The following is a 15455-nucleotide window of genomic DNA, read 5'->3' as shown; positions in this document are numbered from 1 at the left end:
CTACAATATATTTTGGGAGTGCATTTAGATACACAGGGCAAATTATGAAGGGATTTTGCGGAGAGATGAAAAAAAGAGAGCGAAGAGGGCGGGAGAGGACAGATTCAATGATGCAGAGATTAAGTATTAAGCTCAGGGGGTCAACGTGAATCATTGTTCTTGGCCGGCTGCACGGCTACACAGGAGGTGCATGTGGCACACAGTTTCATTCATTAATCCATGGTTATTAATCAGCCTTGGCACAACTGCTGAGGTGATTGGCTCATAAGTATCCGGTACTTGGCATGATGACACAAACACACACAGGGAGAGACACAACGCTCAGCGGAGGCAGGGCGGTGTAGCGGTACAGAGATGTTGTGACAGTCCAAGTTAAACGATCGCACAGACGCTGGGTCACTATTTGGGAGGCTAAATGACCATCTGTGATCTTGTAGACACAGACTGGCCTTGTCCCACCACCTCCCTCTCTTCTCTCTGTCAGAGGAGGCTGGTGGGAGCAGCTATAGGAGGACGGGCTCAGTGTAATGGCTAGAATGGAATAACGGTAACGGTTTCCATATGTGTGTTTGATACCGTAGAATTGATTCCATCCCAGCCATTGGAATGAGCCCATCATCCTATAGCTCCTCCCACCAGCCTCCTCTGCTCTCTGTGTCTATCTGGGGATACATGTGCACTCAACCAGTTCATGTAATATCTATAAGCAATCAATGGGACGTGGAGTATAGAGATGTGTTTTAATGTTTCATGTTGCGGTTCGGCTCTTGCATTATCTACATGGGGAAAAAGATAGTAAAAATACACATGACATAGGCCTTAGACGCTCTTCAGACGGTGCAAAAAGACAAACAGAAATGCTGGCGCTGTAATAACGGGACGAGAAAGAAATACCATTGAGGCTGCACTTTGATATGTGATTAAGCCCTAGCTATTGAAAGATAGTTCATGTTCCGACAGGGAGAGAAAGAGATACTGTACAAGTGTGGAGGAATCCGGGCCAACTATAAATAGCACTTAAGAGACGTAGGGAGAGGAAAGGCCACAGAGAGAGAAAGAGAAGAGACAGAGAGAGAGAGAAAGAGAGAGAGAGAGAGAGAAAGAGAGAGAAGAGACACAGAGAGAGAGAGAGAGAAAGAGAGAGAGAGAGAAAGAGAGACACAGAGAGAGAAAGAGACAGAGAGAGAGAGAGAGAGAGAAAGAGAGAGAAGAGACAGAGAGAGATGTAGAGTACACTTCACTGTTACTCGGTCTTGCTCAACCCCCCCAAAAAGATTTTTTATTCAAACAATTGAATTCATACACAACAAATGCATGTGTAACATCCATGAACAGAAATAGACCCCAAGAGAAGTTCATGTACACTGTGATTCGCCAGCCACTTTGAACACGCCAATCCATTACATTTACATGCTCAGGGAAAAGGTATCAATACCGCAAAGAAGCAGTAGCATTTGCCCAGCCTGTCATCAACAATGACATAGAAATGCCTTAGAAAACAAATATGTGGGAAGAGCAGTGTAGATCGAAAAACAACTAGATATGCTAGGAGTGAGTCTAAAAAGCATACACATGTTCTATACCAATACTTCTCTTGTATAGAGGTGAGTAACAGCACTACGAGTCACAATACTGTGCTTACCTTGGCTCTCTTAACGTATTTCTAGAATGCCATGTTATCAGATTAAGAACATACAGTATTCTCCAAATACAATGTACATTAAAAATACAGCAGTGATAATCGAATGCAAAGGTGATTACCACGTAACAGAATCATAATAGCCATGGCAATAATACTTTCAGAATTAAACTTCAAACACTCTAATACACTATTCAAATCAGTAATCATGGTCCTTCACAAGAAACAATACATTCTCAACAGTTTTGACTTCCATTTTCTTTAAAAAAAAGTAGCATTATCATAGGAATTGAAAACAGAAGATAAAAGACAAGCAGATTAGAGATATGTTGAGAATTACGGTCACAATTTTGCAATGGACAGCAGAAAGAGAAACAGAGAGAGAGAGTGCTTGGGGTAATAGAAACAAGTCGAGGAGAGGAGAATGCCACAATGTATATTAGGCATTGATTTTTTTTCTCTCTCCTCAGAGACATTCGTTTTCAGAGCCACCATCAGTATTTCTGCTCTACTGATTCCAGCTCAGGTCATTTCAGCTCATACTGTTCCACAACAGCCCTCTTGGCTCTTGATAACAAGGGGCAACACACCTTGTAACGTGATAGGCTAGATTAGACACCAAATGTGTTTGTAGATATGTCTGCACATATTATCAGCTAAGGCCATTAGGGAAAAGGTTAGATGAGAGAATCGTAATAATGGTTCACAATGGCATGCACAACAGAGTTTTTGTCTGTAAGTCCTTTGTCTACAACCTTTTTACTCTGAGAAACTATTAACTAAGATAACACTCTTGTATTGCCAATTATGACCCTATTTAATATTTGCAAAACATTATTTGCAAAAGCAGCAATTTCTCAAATGTACACCTCACTAGCCCTCTGTATAATTACATACCCTTTTTAATATTGAGTCCATCCAAGCACTTTCAATTAATGTGTTGCTTTTTGTCTTAGTACTGCAATACTTTACTTCATGTCTGTAACATTAGAAAATAGGTCAACCACTTCAATCAGGCAAGTAATTGTTGTTTTAAATATGTCCATTTCTACAATTCTACCCTATTCTATTGAAGTGTATAAAAACCTAGTAGAAAGCCATTCTAAGCCTACTGGAAATGCAAATCACCCCAAACGTCATCCAATTTAATCTAGTTTCAAGGTTTGTCGGCTAATATGGGTACAATAAAATATTGATTTCAACTAAAACATAATGGTTGGCAGGTAGCCTAGTGGTTAGAGCGTTGGACTAGTAACCGACCGAAAGGTTGAAAGATTGAATCCCCGAGCTGACAAGGTAAAAATCTGTTGTTCTGCCACCGAACAAGGCAGTTATCCCACTGTTCCGAGGCCGTCATTGAAAATGAGAATTTGTTCTTAACAGACTTGCGTAGTTAAATAAAGGTAAAAAAAAAAAAATATTATAAAAAAGTGACATTCTAAAAAGCTATGAAAAAAAATATATTATATAAATAAACAAATGAATACATAAATTATAATATAGATAAATACATACATGAATAAAGTGAACAAGTATTAAACAGTCGTGTGCAACAAAATATTAATACATACATAAATAAAGTGAACAAGTATTAAACAGTCTTATGCAACAAACAATTTGTCAACAACCAAGTCCATATCAGCCACACAAAAAGAGGCGGGACGCTCACACAGTACATTCTATGGTGTATCTCTCCATCAACACAACTTTAAATAGAGATGTTATTCATTTAAATAAAAAAATCTCCACATTTTTGTCATCTTTTTCATAGTTTGATCTCCTAATTAGTCAACTATGTCATGACTTGATTTACTTTCCATTTGATTGTGTGTAAAAAATGAATGGCAATGTTTGGCAGTCTGTTATACTGTAATTTATTCTATCCTTTAAATAAATATAAAATATACTATCACTAGATGGCGCATGTTTCTGAAAATCATAATAAATCAAAAACTATACATGACGAACAAACACAATTAAATAAAAGTATTTATTTTTGAAGTCATTCAAAACAATCTCTTCTTAAAATACTAATTTATATAGGGAAGTCATTGCAGTTATGATTTGTGATCTATTTGGCAGTTTGTGATACAGTGCGACCCATGTTTTGGTCTACCTAGGTTCGAGTGGGACCCAAAATGAATAAGTCATTCATAAATAATTCATAGTTAAAAGGCAATTCCACCACTTTTCAATCTAATTTTCATTATTTCCATTATCATACCAGTGTCTATCTATATATGTGAAAATACTGCGGTTCTATGATCTGTGGTTAAAAGAAATAAGAAGAATAGTCCTAAAAAAAGAAGCTCTTCTGTGACATCACAAGCTAGGATTAAAAGTAAACTGCAATGAGTTTCTAGCCAGATGGAGAATATTTTCTTACTCCCCGCATCACTGAGGATCGGATAGTGTTTGAAAATCACTGTTTCAATGTTGTAACTTTTGATGACGTCAGGCGCTGTTTTCACATACGACACTAGTATCGTGCAAGGAGATCGTGAAAATTAGGTTGAAAAGTGGTGGAATTGCCATTCAATTCCTCTGTGTATGTACTCTGTTTTCCCCCATAAGCGCTATGGAGTACTATTATATCTGAATATAAATGGTTACAGTGGTAAGTAATACTGGCCCATAATGGGCACCTATTTGTTTTGGCATTTGAATGTTAGCTGTGATTGTTTCTCAGCCTGTTAGTAGTCAGTAGGTCAGAACTGTATATACAGTACACAGGGTGCATATATACACATATATACCTCCAATATAACATACCAGTATCAGAGTGTGCATTTCAGTGCCCTTATTCTTCTATCTCCACCCAAAACTACATATCCCATGATGCCACACTGTGTTATGAATTAGGGTTCCCAGTCGTCGTCATGGTGTTGGGAGGCAATGATGACTACCACGGTGAGGATGGTACACAGAACGATGGAGGCAATGCCCACTGCCAGGCTGATAAAGGAGAAGTTACGCGCCTCGCGGGACGCTATCTCTGCCATCACCATGTCCCCCCTGGCCACCGCCGTACGCACCTGAGGGAGGGAGGGAGAGAGAGAGAGAGTCTTTTCCCCCCCTCACAAATATGTTTTTTGGAATGCTTTGCCCATATTTAAAGAATGTATTTCATGCTATTAAAGCAACTTCTGAATTTAGTTGAGAGAGAGAATAAGAGAGAGAGAGAGAGAGGTGTTGGCAACAGCACATGCACACACAAAAAAGCCACAAAACACAATTTATCAGGCCTTAAATTAATCAACATACTAATGGTTAAAGCTCTAAAGCTTGCAGGCCTATCTACGCCTTGTTGTCAGCTTAACTCAACGAAAAACACATCGGAAGCAAGCCCAAAGTGAAAATCTATTTTAACCTGTGTAAACAATGCTGCAATTACATAATGTAGGCTGTTGCAGAGTGTTGTGCATAATGATCAGGCCAACTAACAAAGCCAGCATATAAACAACGAACATAATACTTTAATACACATAGAGATACAACAAAATACTCAAAGAATCATTCCACTAAAACTGACTGGCTAGCTAACAAACATACTGCGCAGACATATCTACAAATTTTTCATACATTTGACCATATTCGATCAGTTTCTAGAAGGAAAGTTTGCCCTGACCCTGATGGTCGTCTTGGTATCCCGTTCCTGGGATGCCAATGTCCATTCTAGTGTTCTCTATGATTATGTGCTAGCCTAACACCAACCTGTACTGCCTTGATGATGGCTATGATTCCTGTTGGCCAGAAGCAGCAAACGGTGGTGAGCACAGCGATTGGCAGGTAGTCGTGAGGCGGGCGCCGTGGCTCCATCAGGGCGATGCCATGGGGCATCTGCATGCCCATCTGGCCCTGGGGCATCCCCTGGTAGGGCTGCCCCTGAGGAGAGAGAGAGGGAGAGAAGGGGGGGGGGGGTAAAGAAAGGGGGGGCAAGAGTGAGCAAGAGATACGGGGGGGGGTAGAGAGAGGGAAAGAGAGGACACACAAAGGTATCGTATGACAGTGGCTCCCGGAAGTATTTGTCACCTGGGCTGTATGTACTGTATCAAGCTTCTCCGATTAGGAGTGTTTATCTTGGATCAGGTACCCCTCTGTCCATGTAATCTTATTCATTGTGATCTAGTAGGCAACACTCCTACTGTGAGATGCTTGATCTTTTTATGGCCACTGACCTTGGAAAAGCCCTTTTAATTTCCCTATACCCCTCAAGAGGAGCGAACCAATGATTTCTTCCTACAGCCTTAATCGAAGAACCAGTGGACATTGGCTATGTGGGTGACTCATTCTCCATTCCATTAAGAAAGGAAATGTCTGCACTACATAATCTATCATGGTGAGGAAGTAGAGGACTGGGGAGCAGTATTATACCTTGTGCGGGCCTTTCCGTTCTTGTATATTGTTGCCCACCCAGCACTGGTTTTCTACAGATTTGGATGAGCATATCATCCTTGTACGCTTTGTTGTCTTTTCGACAAACACAAAATGCTTTGCAATGCAATGACGTATTACATATCATGCATCAATGAAACATTTCTTGTGTTCGAACGATGACTGCTATTGTCGTTGAAGTCATTGACTCACCGACGCCACGGGGTAGACAGGAACGTAGGCTGTGCAGGGCTGCAGCTGGAGAGGGTATCCTGGTTGAAAGTAACCCACAGGGGCATGTGGGACCCCCCCTCCCGGGCCCTGGGTCTGGACTGTGTAGCCCTGTGGGGCCCCTGGGTGTCCGTAGGAGCCATTGTGGAACTGGGTCTCCTGGTAGCCATCGGAGCCAGGGGGCGGGGGTGGAGGGGGGTAGTTGGGTTGGGGGCCACAGCCGGTCTGAGGGGCCATGCTGGGGTGCTGCATGTTGGAGTGTTGCATGTTGGAGTGTTGCATGTTGGAGTGTTGCATGTTGGAGTGTTGCATGTTGGAGTGTTGCATGTTGGAGAGTTGTTGGCCCATGTTAAGTTCCTGGGAGGGGAGGTATGGAGGGGGCTGAATTTGCTGCATGGGTTGGGACATGGCCTGGCGATTGGTGTCCTCCAGACCTGAGAGAGGAAGAGATAGAAATGAATTAGCGAGAAAAAAATGAGAGAGAGAGAGAGAGAGCGAGAGAGAGCGAGAAGAGTAGGCAGAAACGCTATCTAACTTGCAATCACTCACATTTTGGTCTCCGCTTCCGCAATACGAGCACTAGGGTGCAAAGGGTTGGAAACTTTCCGGTAAATGTACGGAATTTTCCCGTAGATTTTCCATGGGAGGTTAAGCCCTGGAATTTGGGGAATTTGGCATAAATTCATCAAACAACTTCGCTTATAACAGTGTACCTTTTTTGTGGGATACATATAAGGCAATTCTAGGTCTTGTGGCATATTTTGGTTAAACTATCCCCAATTAAATGTAATTGCAACCCTCTGCATGCATAATGCATTCTTCCATCACATGTGCAGTGCACTCTTCCATCACATGTACAGTGCACTCTTCCATCACATGTGCAGTGCACTCTTCCATCACATGTACAGCTGTTTCTCAAGATCTTGCACACTAATGAGATGCTATTAAACCCACACTACCACACTCTCTGAGCCAAGGACTACATGCGTTCTGGTAAGTTTTGATTATAATACTGGGTGGGGTGAATATATTTTATTTGACATACATGATTTTTTGTTAACTAGTAAATAGTAGCCTACAGCAAAGTGTGTTTAACCTTTTTGGGATAGGGGGCAGCATTTTCACTTTTGGATGAATAGCATGCTCAGAGTGAACTGCCTCCTACTCTGTCCCAGATGCCAATATATGCATATTATTATTATTATTGGATAGAAAAAAACTCTGAAGTTTCTAAAACTGTTTGAATGATGTCTGTGAGTTTAACAGAACTCATACGGCAGGTGAAAACCTGAGAAAAATCCAACCAGGAAGTGGGAAATCTGAGGTTTGTAGTTTTTCAAAGCTTGGCCTACCGAATAAACAGTGTCTATGGAGTCAAGTTGCACTTCCTACGGCTTCCACTAGATGTCAACCGTCTTTAGAAACTTGAATGAGGATTCTACTACAAAGGAGGGGCTCATGAGACCTGTTTGTCAGTGGTCTGGCAGAGTGTCTCAGTCTCGTGACTCTCGCTCCCAACAGAGTTAGCTCTCGTTCCAGTGATTTTCTTCAGATATAGGAATTCTCCGGTTGGAATATTATTGATGTTTTATGTTAAAAACATCATAAAGATTGATTCCATACATCGTTTGACTTGTTTCTACGACCTATAACAGAACTTTTCTAGTTTTTGTCTGGCCGAAGTGCTCGCGCCTCATGAAGATGGATTACTGGGCTGAACACGCTAACAACAAGTGGCTATTTGGACATAAATGGACTTTATGGAACAAATCAGTCATGTATTGTCGAACTGTGATTCCTGGGAGTGCCTTCTGATGAAGATCATCAAAGGTAAGTGAATATTTATAGCGTTATTTCTAACTTCTGTTGACTCCAAAATGGCAGATATTTCTCTGGCTGGATTGGACTCTGAGCGCCGTTCTCAGATTATGCTTTTTCCGTAAAGTTTTTTTGAAATCTGACACAGCGGTTGCATTAAGGAGAGGTCTATCTTTAATTCTGTGAATAACAGTTGTATCTTTATCAATGTTTATTATGAGTATTTCTGCAAAATCACCAGATGTTTTGGAATCAAAACATTACTGCACGTAATGCGCCAATGTAAACTGAGATTTTTGGATATAAATATGCACATTGTCGAACAAAACATACATGTATTGTGTAACATGAGTGTCATCTGATGAAGATCATCAAAGGTTAGTGATTAATTTGATCTAAATTTCTGCTTTTTGTGACTCCTATCTTTGGCTGGAAAAATGGCTGTGTTTTTTTTTGACTTGGCTATGACCTAACATAATCATATGTTGTGCATTCGCTGTAACGCATTTTTGAAATCAGACACGATGGGTAGATTAACAAGATGTTTATCTTTCATTTACTGTATTCGACTTGTTAATGTGTGAAGGTTACAAGGGACAACAGACACTTGGGACAACAGACACATCGGTCTCTACATTGCAGATGAGCTGAAGGCAGTCATCAATGACCTTGGACCACGGAGGGTATTTGCACTGGTGATAGACAATGCTGCGAAACATGAAGGCTCATTGGTCTAAAGTGGAGGAGTCCTACCCTCACATCACACCCATGGGCTGTGCTGCTCATACATTGCATCTGCTCCTCAATGACATCATGCCTCTGAAAACAATGGAAACACTCTACAAGAGAGCCAAGGAAATGGTTAGGTATATGAAGGGTCATCAAGTTATAGCAGAAATCTACCTCATCAAGCAAAGTGAGAAGAATAAGAGCACCACATTGAAGATGCCCAGCAACACCCGTTGGGGTGGTGTTGTCATCATGTTTACCAGTCTCCTGGAGGTGAAGGAGTCTCTCCAAGAAATGGCCATATCACAGTTTGCCAATATGGACAGCCCCATCAAGAGGATCCTCCTGGATGATGTATTTTGGGAGAGAGTGGTAAGTAGCCTGAAACCTAAAGCAGCAGCCATTGTACGAATTGAGTGAGACAATGCCATCCTGTCTAATGTTCAAACTCTGCTTGCAGATGTAAGAGAAGAAATAAATCAAAAAGAATGAAGACTTCTGCCTGAAGCCCATACACGCCGCAGCGTACATGTTGGACACCAAGTATGCTGGCAAGAGCATCCTGTCTGGCACATAGATCGACAAGGCCTATGGTGTCATCACTACCGTGTCTCGCAACCTTGGCCTGGATGAGGGCAAGGTTCTTGGCAGTCTGGCGAAGTACATGTCCAAGCAAGAGCTTTGGGATGGAGATGCAATATGGCAGTGGTGCCAACTTATCTCATCAGCCACCTGAGGCTCTTTCCCCTGTTGCCTCCAACATCCTCCAAATCCCACCAACATCAGCCGCCTCAGAGCGCAACTGGTCCTTGTTTGGGAACACACACACCAAAGCACGCAACAGGCTGACCAATTCAAAGGGTTGAATAATTGGTGGCCATCCAGGCAAATTTGAGGCTTTTTGAGCCTGACAACGAGCCATCCTCAACAAGGTTGGAAAATGACAGTGAAGATGAGGCCTCAGAGTCTGATGTTCAAGAGGTGGACATTGACGAGTTCCAGGTACAAGACATGAAAGCCTGAGAGGAAGACAACCAAAGCTTTAGTTTCTAGACTACCGTTTTACAGATGTATGTTGAAAATGTTTTTGGGAGATGCAATGGATCATTGGAGATCATTCAATATTGCCTTTATTTTGTTGTTCAGTGAAATCATCCCACTTGAAGAGTCAGCTAATTGAATTAAAGTTCAATTTGTAACTAAATTGTTTTTTTCTTTCTATTGGAAGGGTTTAATCATTTGCAATTATGTCTACTTATGATAAGGTAAAATGTTTATGTTTCTGTCTCTATATGATATGGTAAATATATCCAATGCAAAATCTACATTTAAATGGTATTAATATTCATTTGCATATATTTCCGTTAATTCCCATTTATTCCCACGGAATGTTTCCACCTCTGAATATTCCCCAAAATGTGCAACACTAACGAGCACTATAGTTTTTTTCCCTACCGGTATGTTAACCACACAGACATGTATAGCGTGGGAAAATGTTGAATAAATTTCACGCAGAGAGAAACAAAAATACCCACGTTCACACAGTAGCCAGGTTCACTTTGTACAATACAGGAATTCACAGCATGCTGACTAGCCTATTCAGCAGTTGATGAGGCAGACAGAGAGAGAGAGAGAGAGAGAGAGAGAGAGAGAGAAAGCGAGATGAGGAGGGAGAGAGAGGGAGAGAGAGAAAGAGAGGGGTGGGGAGAGAGTGAGTGGTGAGAGATGAGTTGTGCTTGGGGATACACACAGGCATTACATAACCCACACACACTGTCACCACTGCGAGAGTAAGACCACTCAGACACAGAAGAAGAGGGATGGGATGCTGACACAGAAGGAGGGACACCTGTTAAAGGGCACATGGCACTCAACAGGGGCTGAATGCAAAACAGAGAAATCTGATTAATGGGATGAGATGGGAGACAGTAAAATGGATGAAAGATAAAGGACAACAGTGAAGAAAAAAAGGGGAATCGTGGATGAATGGGGGACATGTGATACATGGCCAGTTCACAATCAGATCCAAATTAATAATAAGCACTAATGTATACTTTCATTGGCTGTTTAAATTAATGGCCCATTCACAACTAAGCCATACTGTATACCAAATAGACCATCAAGTACAGTATAGGCCTACATGAAACCCAGTAGTCTAATGGTGAACTAAAACCAAAGAACATATATAGTTTGATCATTCCAAATGTCTTATGTTGTATACTGAGCAAAAATATAAACGCAACATGTAAAGTGAGCACAAAAAGCTTATTTCTCTCAAATTTTGTGCACAGATTTGTTTACATCCCTGTTAGTGAAAATGTATCCTTTGCCAAGATAATCAATCCACCTGACTGGTGTGGCATTTTAAAAAGTTGATTAAACAGCATGATCATTACACAGGTGCACCTTCAATAAAAGGTCACTCTACAATGTGCAGTTTTGTCACATAACACAATCCCACAGTCACAAGTTGAGCGAGCATGCAATTGGAATGCTGACTACAGGAATGTCCACCAGAGCTGTTGCCAGAGAATTTAATGTTCATTTCTCTACCCTAAGCCTACTCCAAAGTCATTAGCCCAGGACCTCCACACCCGGCTTCTTCACCTGCGGCATCATCTGAGACAAGCCACCCGGACAGCTGATGAAACTGTGGGTTTGAAAAAACTGTGGGTTTGTACAACCGAAGGATTTCTGCACAAACTGTCAGAAACCGTCTCTGGGAAGCTCATTTGAGTGCTCGTCATCCTCACCAGGGTCTTGACCTGACTGCAGTTTGGCATTGTAACCGACTTCAGTGGGCAAATGCTCACCTTCGATGGCCACTGGCCCACTGGAGAAGTGTGCTCTTTACGGATGAATCCCGGTTTCAACTGACTGCTGATGTCAATGTTGTGAACAGAGTGCCCCTTGGTGGCGGTGGGGTTATGATATGGCAGGTATAATCTATGGACAACGAAACACAATTGCATTTTGAATGCACAGGGATACCATGACGAGATCCTGAAGCCCATTGTCGTGTCATTCATCTGCCGCCATCCCCTCATGTTTCAGCGTTATAATGCACGGCCCCATGTCGTAAGGATCTGTAAATAATTCCTGGAAGCTGAAAATGTCCCAGTTCTTCCATGGCCTGCATGCATGTCAGCCATGAGAATGTTTGGGATGTTCTGGATTGACGTGTACGGCAGCGTGTCCCAGTTCCTGCCAATATCCAGCAACTTCGCACAGCCATTGAAGAGGAGTGGGACAACATTCCACAGGCCACAATCAACAGCCTGATCAACTCTATGAGAAGGAGATGTGTTACGCTGCATAAGGCAAATGGTGGTCACAACAGATACTGACTGGTTATCTGATCCATGTCCCTACTTTAAAAGAAAAAGCTATCTGTGACCAACAGATGCACATCTGTATTCCCAGTCATGTGCAATCCATAGATAAGCATGATGAATTTATTTCAATTGACTGATTTCCTCATATGAACTGTAACTCAGAGAAATCTTTGAAATTGTCATTTATATTTTTGTTCAGTGTAGATTTATAGGCAAATCATGATAGGTCTCCTTTGGGTATGTTTATAATTAAGGGCAATCGGCCTGTCTCCATCTGTTGCCATATCTCCAGTGAAAAATACCTTTAATCTGGCATGTTTAATCATCCGTATTGGATTACATTATTCTGTCTATTCTGATGCATAAAACTAAACCTCAGAGGTGTGTTTGTGTGTCTGGCAGTGATGAGGCTATATAACCTATGCACTTCATTCATTTGAGATGATGTGAGAATGCCATGAACATGCACTGTAGGCCTCTCTATAGGGGGAGGCATCTCATTCAGTGACATGGCGCCTACCTTGGTAACCTCCTAGGTTACAGTGAATCCAGGGAAGTTAAAAGGGACAAATGAAGCAAATTATTGTCGTGCATTTTTTTATGTGAACATCACGCACGCGCACACACACCCTGATACACTGTACACACGCACATCTGTCCGCACGCAGGGAAACAACCACACGCACGCACATCTGTCCGCACGCAGGGAAACAACCACACGCACGCGCGCAAAACGTTACTTCATTGTCGTCATTTAAATAAATGTGCATGCATAGGTGATGAAATAGAGAGAGAAGCCTATTTGGGTGTTGGGGGTGGACAGTGTACTACAGATGCAGTGCATGCAGATAAGTAGGATGAGTTTGTCGGAGATGTTGACATGGGAGCTGAAAATGTAGAAGATGGAAACAGAGATATCGTGCGTCACCATGTAGCCAATTGTTACAGTAATCCACCTCCAAAATCACCAAAACAGCACCATATAGCCAAACAATTATCCGAAATATACACATTTATCCCAATGCAACGGAGAGAATAGACAGCGGAGGAGTGGAAGAATTGGCTCAATTATCAATTACAGTGGTGACATAAAAGACGCAACAGAACCAGAGAATAAAAGCTTACCGTGTTTTTCCGACATTTCGTGCAGTCAGAATAAAACTCCGCTACAAACAATTTAATGTAAATATTCTTATTTCTGCAATACGACTTCTGGTAAATCCTCTTAGGGAAATATGAAATTATTGAGACTTCAATTTCCAGGTAATATATATATTTTTTTATCTCCACATCCGTGGCCTATAATAATGGTATTACTGGATAACTTTATTATATGTTAACGGCCAATTGGATTATCCGATTATAATGACCAATTGGGAAAGCAATGTCCAGTTTATTCACACTCTCTGTAGCTGGTTCGTCCACCGTAATAGCGGAAAGTGGGTTTCTCCAATGCATCTCCAGTTACATTGAATTAATCAGACACACAGCTATCGTTGTCTTAAAGAGACAGTCCACTGAGATGGAAAACCCGAAACAAACCTACTTTGGGGGCGACCCGATATTGGATTTGAATACTTCCTATACTATGCTAAAAACCTTTCACTCTTTATCCTCGTGGATGCTGGAGAATCATCTTGCTGTCATGACGTGCAACGCTTTTACTGGACATGGGCATGACTCTAGAACTGATGCTAATTTTGATCAGGGTTAGATGACATCTATATGATTATGTCTTACTGTATTTTATCGAATAGGATATGCACCGATTGTTGTACCTACAGTACACAGCAAGAGCAGTAGTTCATAGTGTCATCATTTAAACCAATGGTAGACTCATGCATACAGACTCAAACATCACAGAAGACCTTGGCGGGACAAAATAAACAGTCTACAGTTGATTTTATTACTGTGCAATACATCACAAACCATTTAATTCCTATCATTGCTACTTTGGTCTGATTTGTTTAAAGCGCATTCCCTTTCCATGTCCAGGAATCTCATCAGGACTCATGTAAACAATAGTATGTCCATACATACTCACCTCACTGCCTCACACACACACACCCTCACTTTCATCACAAGCACACCGACTGATCCCTTCCTCACACACTCACCCTCTCTTTCACCATAAGCACACACACTGACTGAGCTTGGGACTTGGCTAAGGCACCATGGCACTCTCTCACCTATACAGGATAGACACCCCACTCTCTCACCTATACAGGATAGACACCCCACTCTCTCACCTATACAGGATAGACACCCCACTCTCTCACCTATACAGTAACACACACACCGACTCTCCCTCTCTTACTCTCCATTCCCTCCTTTCTTTCCTCGCTCCACTGGCACACTTTCACCTCCAGTACTATACAAACACTATCTACACCCTCGCTCTCCCTCCTTCTCTCCCCACCCTATCTCAGTGTGTGTAGAGCGAGGCAGTGAACACGATGTCTCTGCGGATGGCCAGGGAGGCCTTCTCCATCTTGCTGCCCAGGACCGAGTCTCCCACGATGCGGGCGGCCTGGCGCACCTCCTTCAGCACCTCGTCTAGTCTCTGGACGCAGCGCACCACCGTACCCTCCTGGACATCTGTTAACTGGGCAATCTCTGCAAATGGCTGGGACAGGAAATAGGAGAGGGAACAGCCGTTTGTATAGACAGAGTGAGTTCAGTACAGGGCTGTTGCCTTCTTGATGTCCCCTGTAAAAGAGACTGTGTCTCAATGAGATGTTCCTGATTAAATAAAAGGTTAAATAAAATAAAGTACAGGCTGGGACAGGAAGTAAGGATATCAGTTCATTTCAACATTAGATACAGTGTAACATGTGTCCCCATACATTTTTGGCCTTCGACCCCATTAAAAAAATTTTTTTTTTAAATCCCAGACCCCACCATGTTAAAAAAAGTGATGTAACCAACAGTCAATGTTCACTTTTTCAAATGGGGCTATGACAGCCTATTACAAATCAGTCTGACAGTACTTTTGACAGTATTTCTATCTGAAGGAAGTATGGTTTGAAGTGACTGAACTGCATCAGAAACTTACTGGGAAATTCAGAAGGTCATCAGGCAATAATTTTGCATGATCTTCTAGGTAGAAAATAACATAAGCATTGATTATGTTATTTCCCCCCCCAGTCTGATTTCGTGCCTGGTCTTGTCCACTCTCTTCTAACGAGGCTAGTGGGCAGAGTAGAGGTAAACAGAAGACACATTCCTGAGAGTCTTATCTTTCAGTGATAGTGTCGTGATATTTTGTTGCTTAAACCGTTCAAAAGAGTGACATTTTGCAGGAAGAAAACAGAAACCGCTCTGTTTAT

General features: G+C 41.9%; 2 protein-coding genes across 2 annotated transcripts in view; both read right to left on the bottom strand.

Annotated features, from left to right (window-relative positions):
* Nucleotides 1–721: 721 nt before the first annotated feature.
* On the bottom strand, nt 722–13539 carry LOC135550083 (proline-rich transmembrane protein 1-like). The gene is made up of 4 exons (XM_064980556.1): nt 13252–13539; nt 6227–6678; nt 5354–5524; nt 722–4674 (listed from the first exon to the last, which is right to left on the bottom strand). Exons 1-4 carry the CDS (start codon nt 13265–13267, stop codon nt 4498–4500), a joined length of 816 nt encoding a protein of 271 aa, XP_064836628.1. The 5' UTR covers nt 13268–13539; the 3' UTR covers nt 722–4497.
* A 472-nt stretch (nt 13540–14011) lies between these two features.
* Nucleotides 14012–15455, bottom strand: part of LOC135550080 (superkiller complex protein 2-like) — a 34993-nt gene continuing 33549 nt past the window's right edge. Inside the window, exon 29 of the mRNA XM_064980553.1 lies at nt 14012–14752. Within this exon, the coding sequence (XP_064836625.1) occupies nt 14552–14752 (201 nt within the window). The 3' untranslated portion in view covers nt 14012–14551. The remainder of the gene's footprint in view (nt 14753–15455) is intronic.

This window comes from Oncorhynchus masou, chromosome 12 (assembly GCF_036934945.1).
Source record: "Oncorhynchus masou masou isolate Uvic2021 chromosome 12, UVic_Omas_1.1, whole genome shotgun sequence".
NCBI classification, from domain to species: domain Eukaryota; kingdom Metazoa; phylum Chordata; class Actinopteri; order Salmoniformes; family Salmonidae; genus Oncorhynchus; species Oncorhynchus masou.
This window is presented reverse-complemented; position numbering and strand designations above follow the sequence as displayed.

What these genes read in the sequence shown, in the direction of transcription:
- LOC135550083 (XM_064980556.1), bottom strand. An exon ending in CTGTCTACCCCGTGGCGTCG is followed by an intron (nt 5,525 to 6,226) that starts GTGAGTCAATGA and finishes CTCTCTCCTCAG; the next exon opens with GGGCAGCCCTACCAGGGGAT. An exon ending in CCATCATCAAGGCAGTACAG is followed by an intron (nt 4,675 to 5,353) that starts GTTGGTGTTAGG and finishes TCCCTCCCTCAG; the next exon opens with GTGCGTACGGCGGTGGCCAG.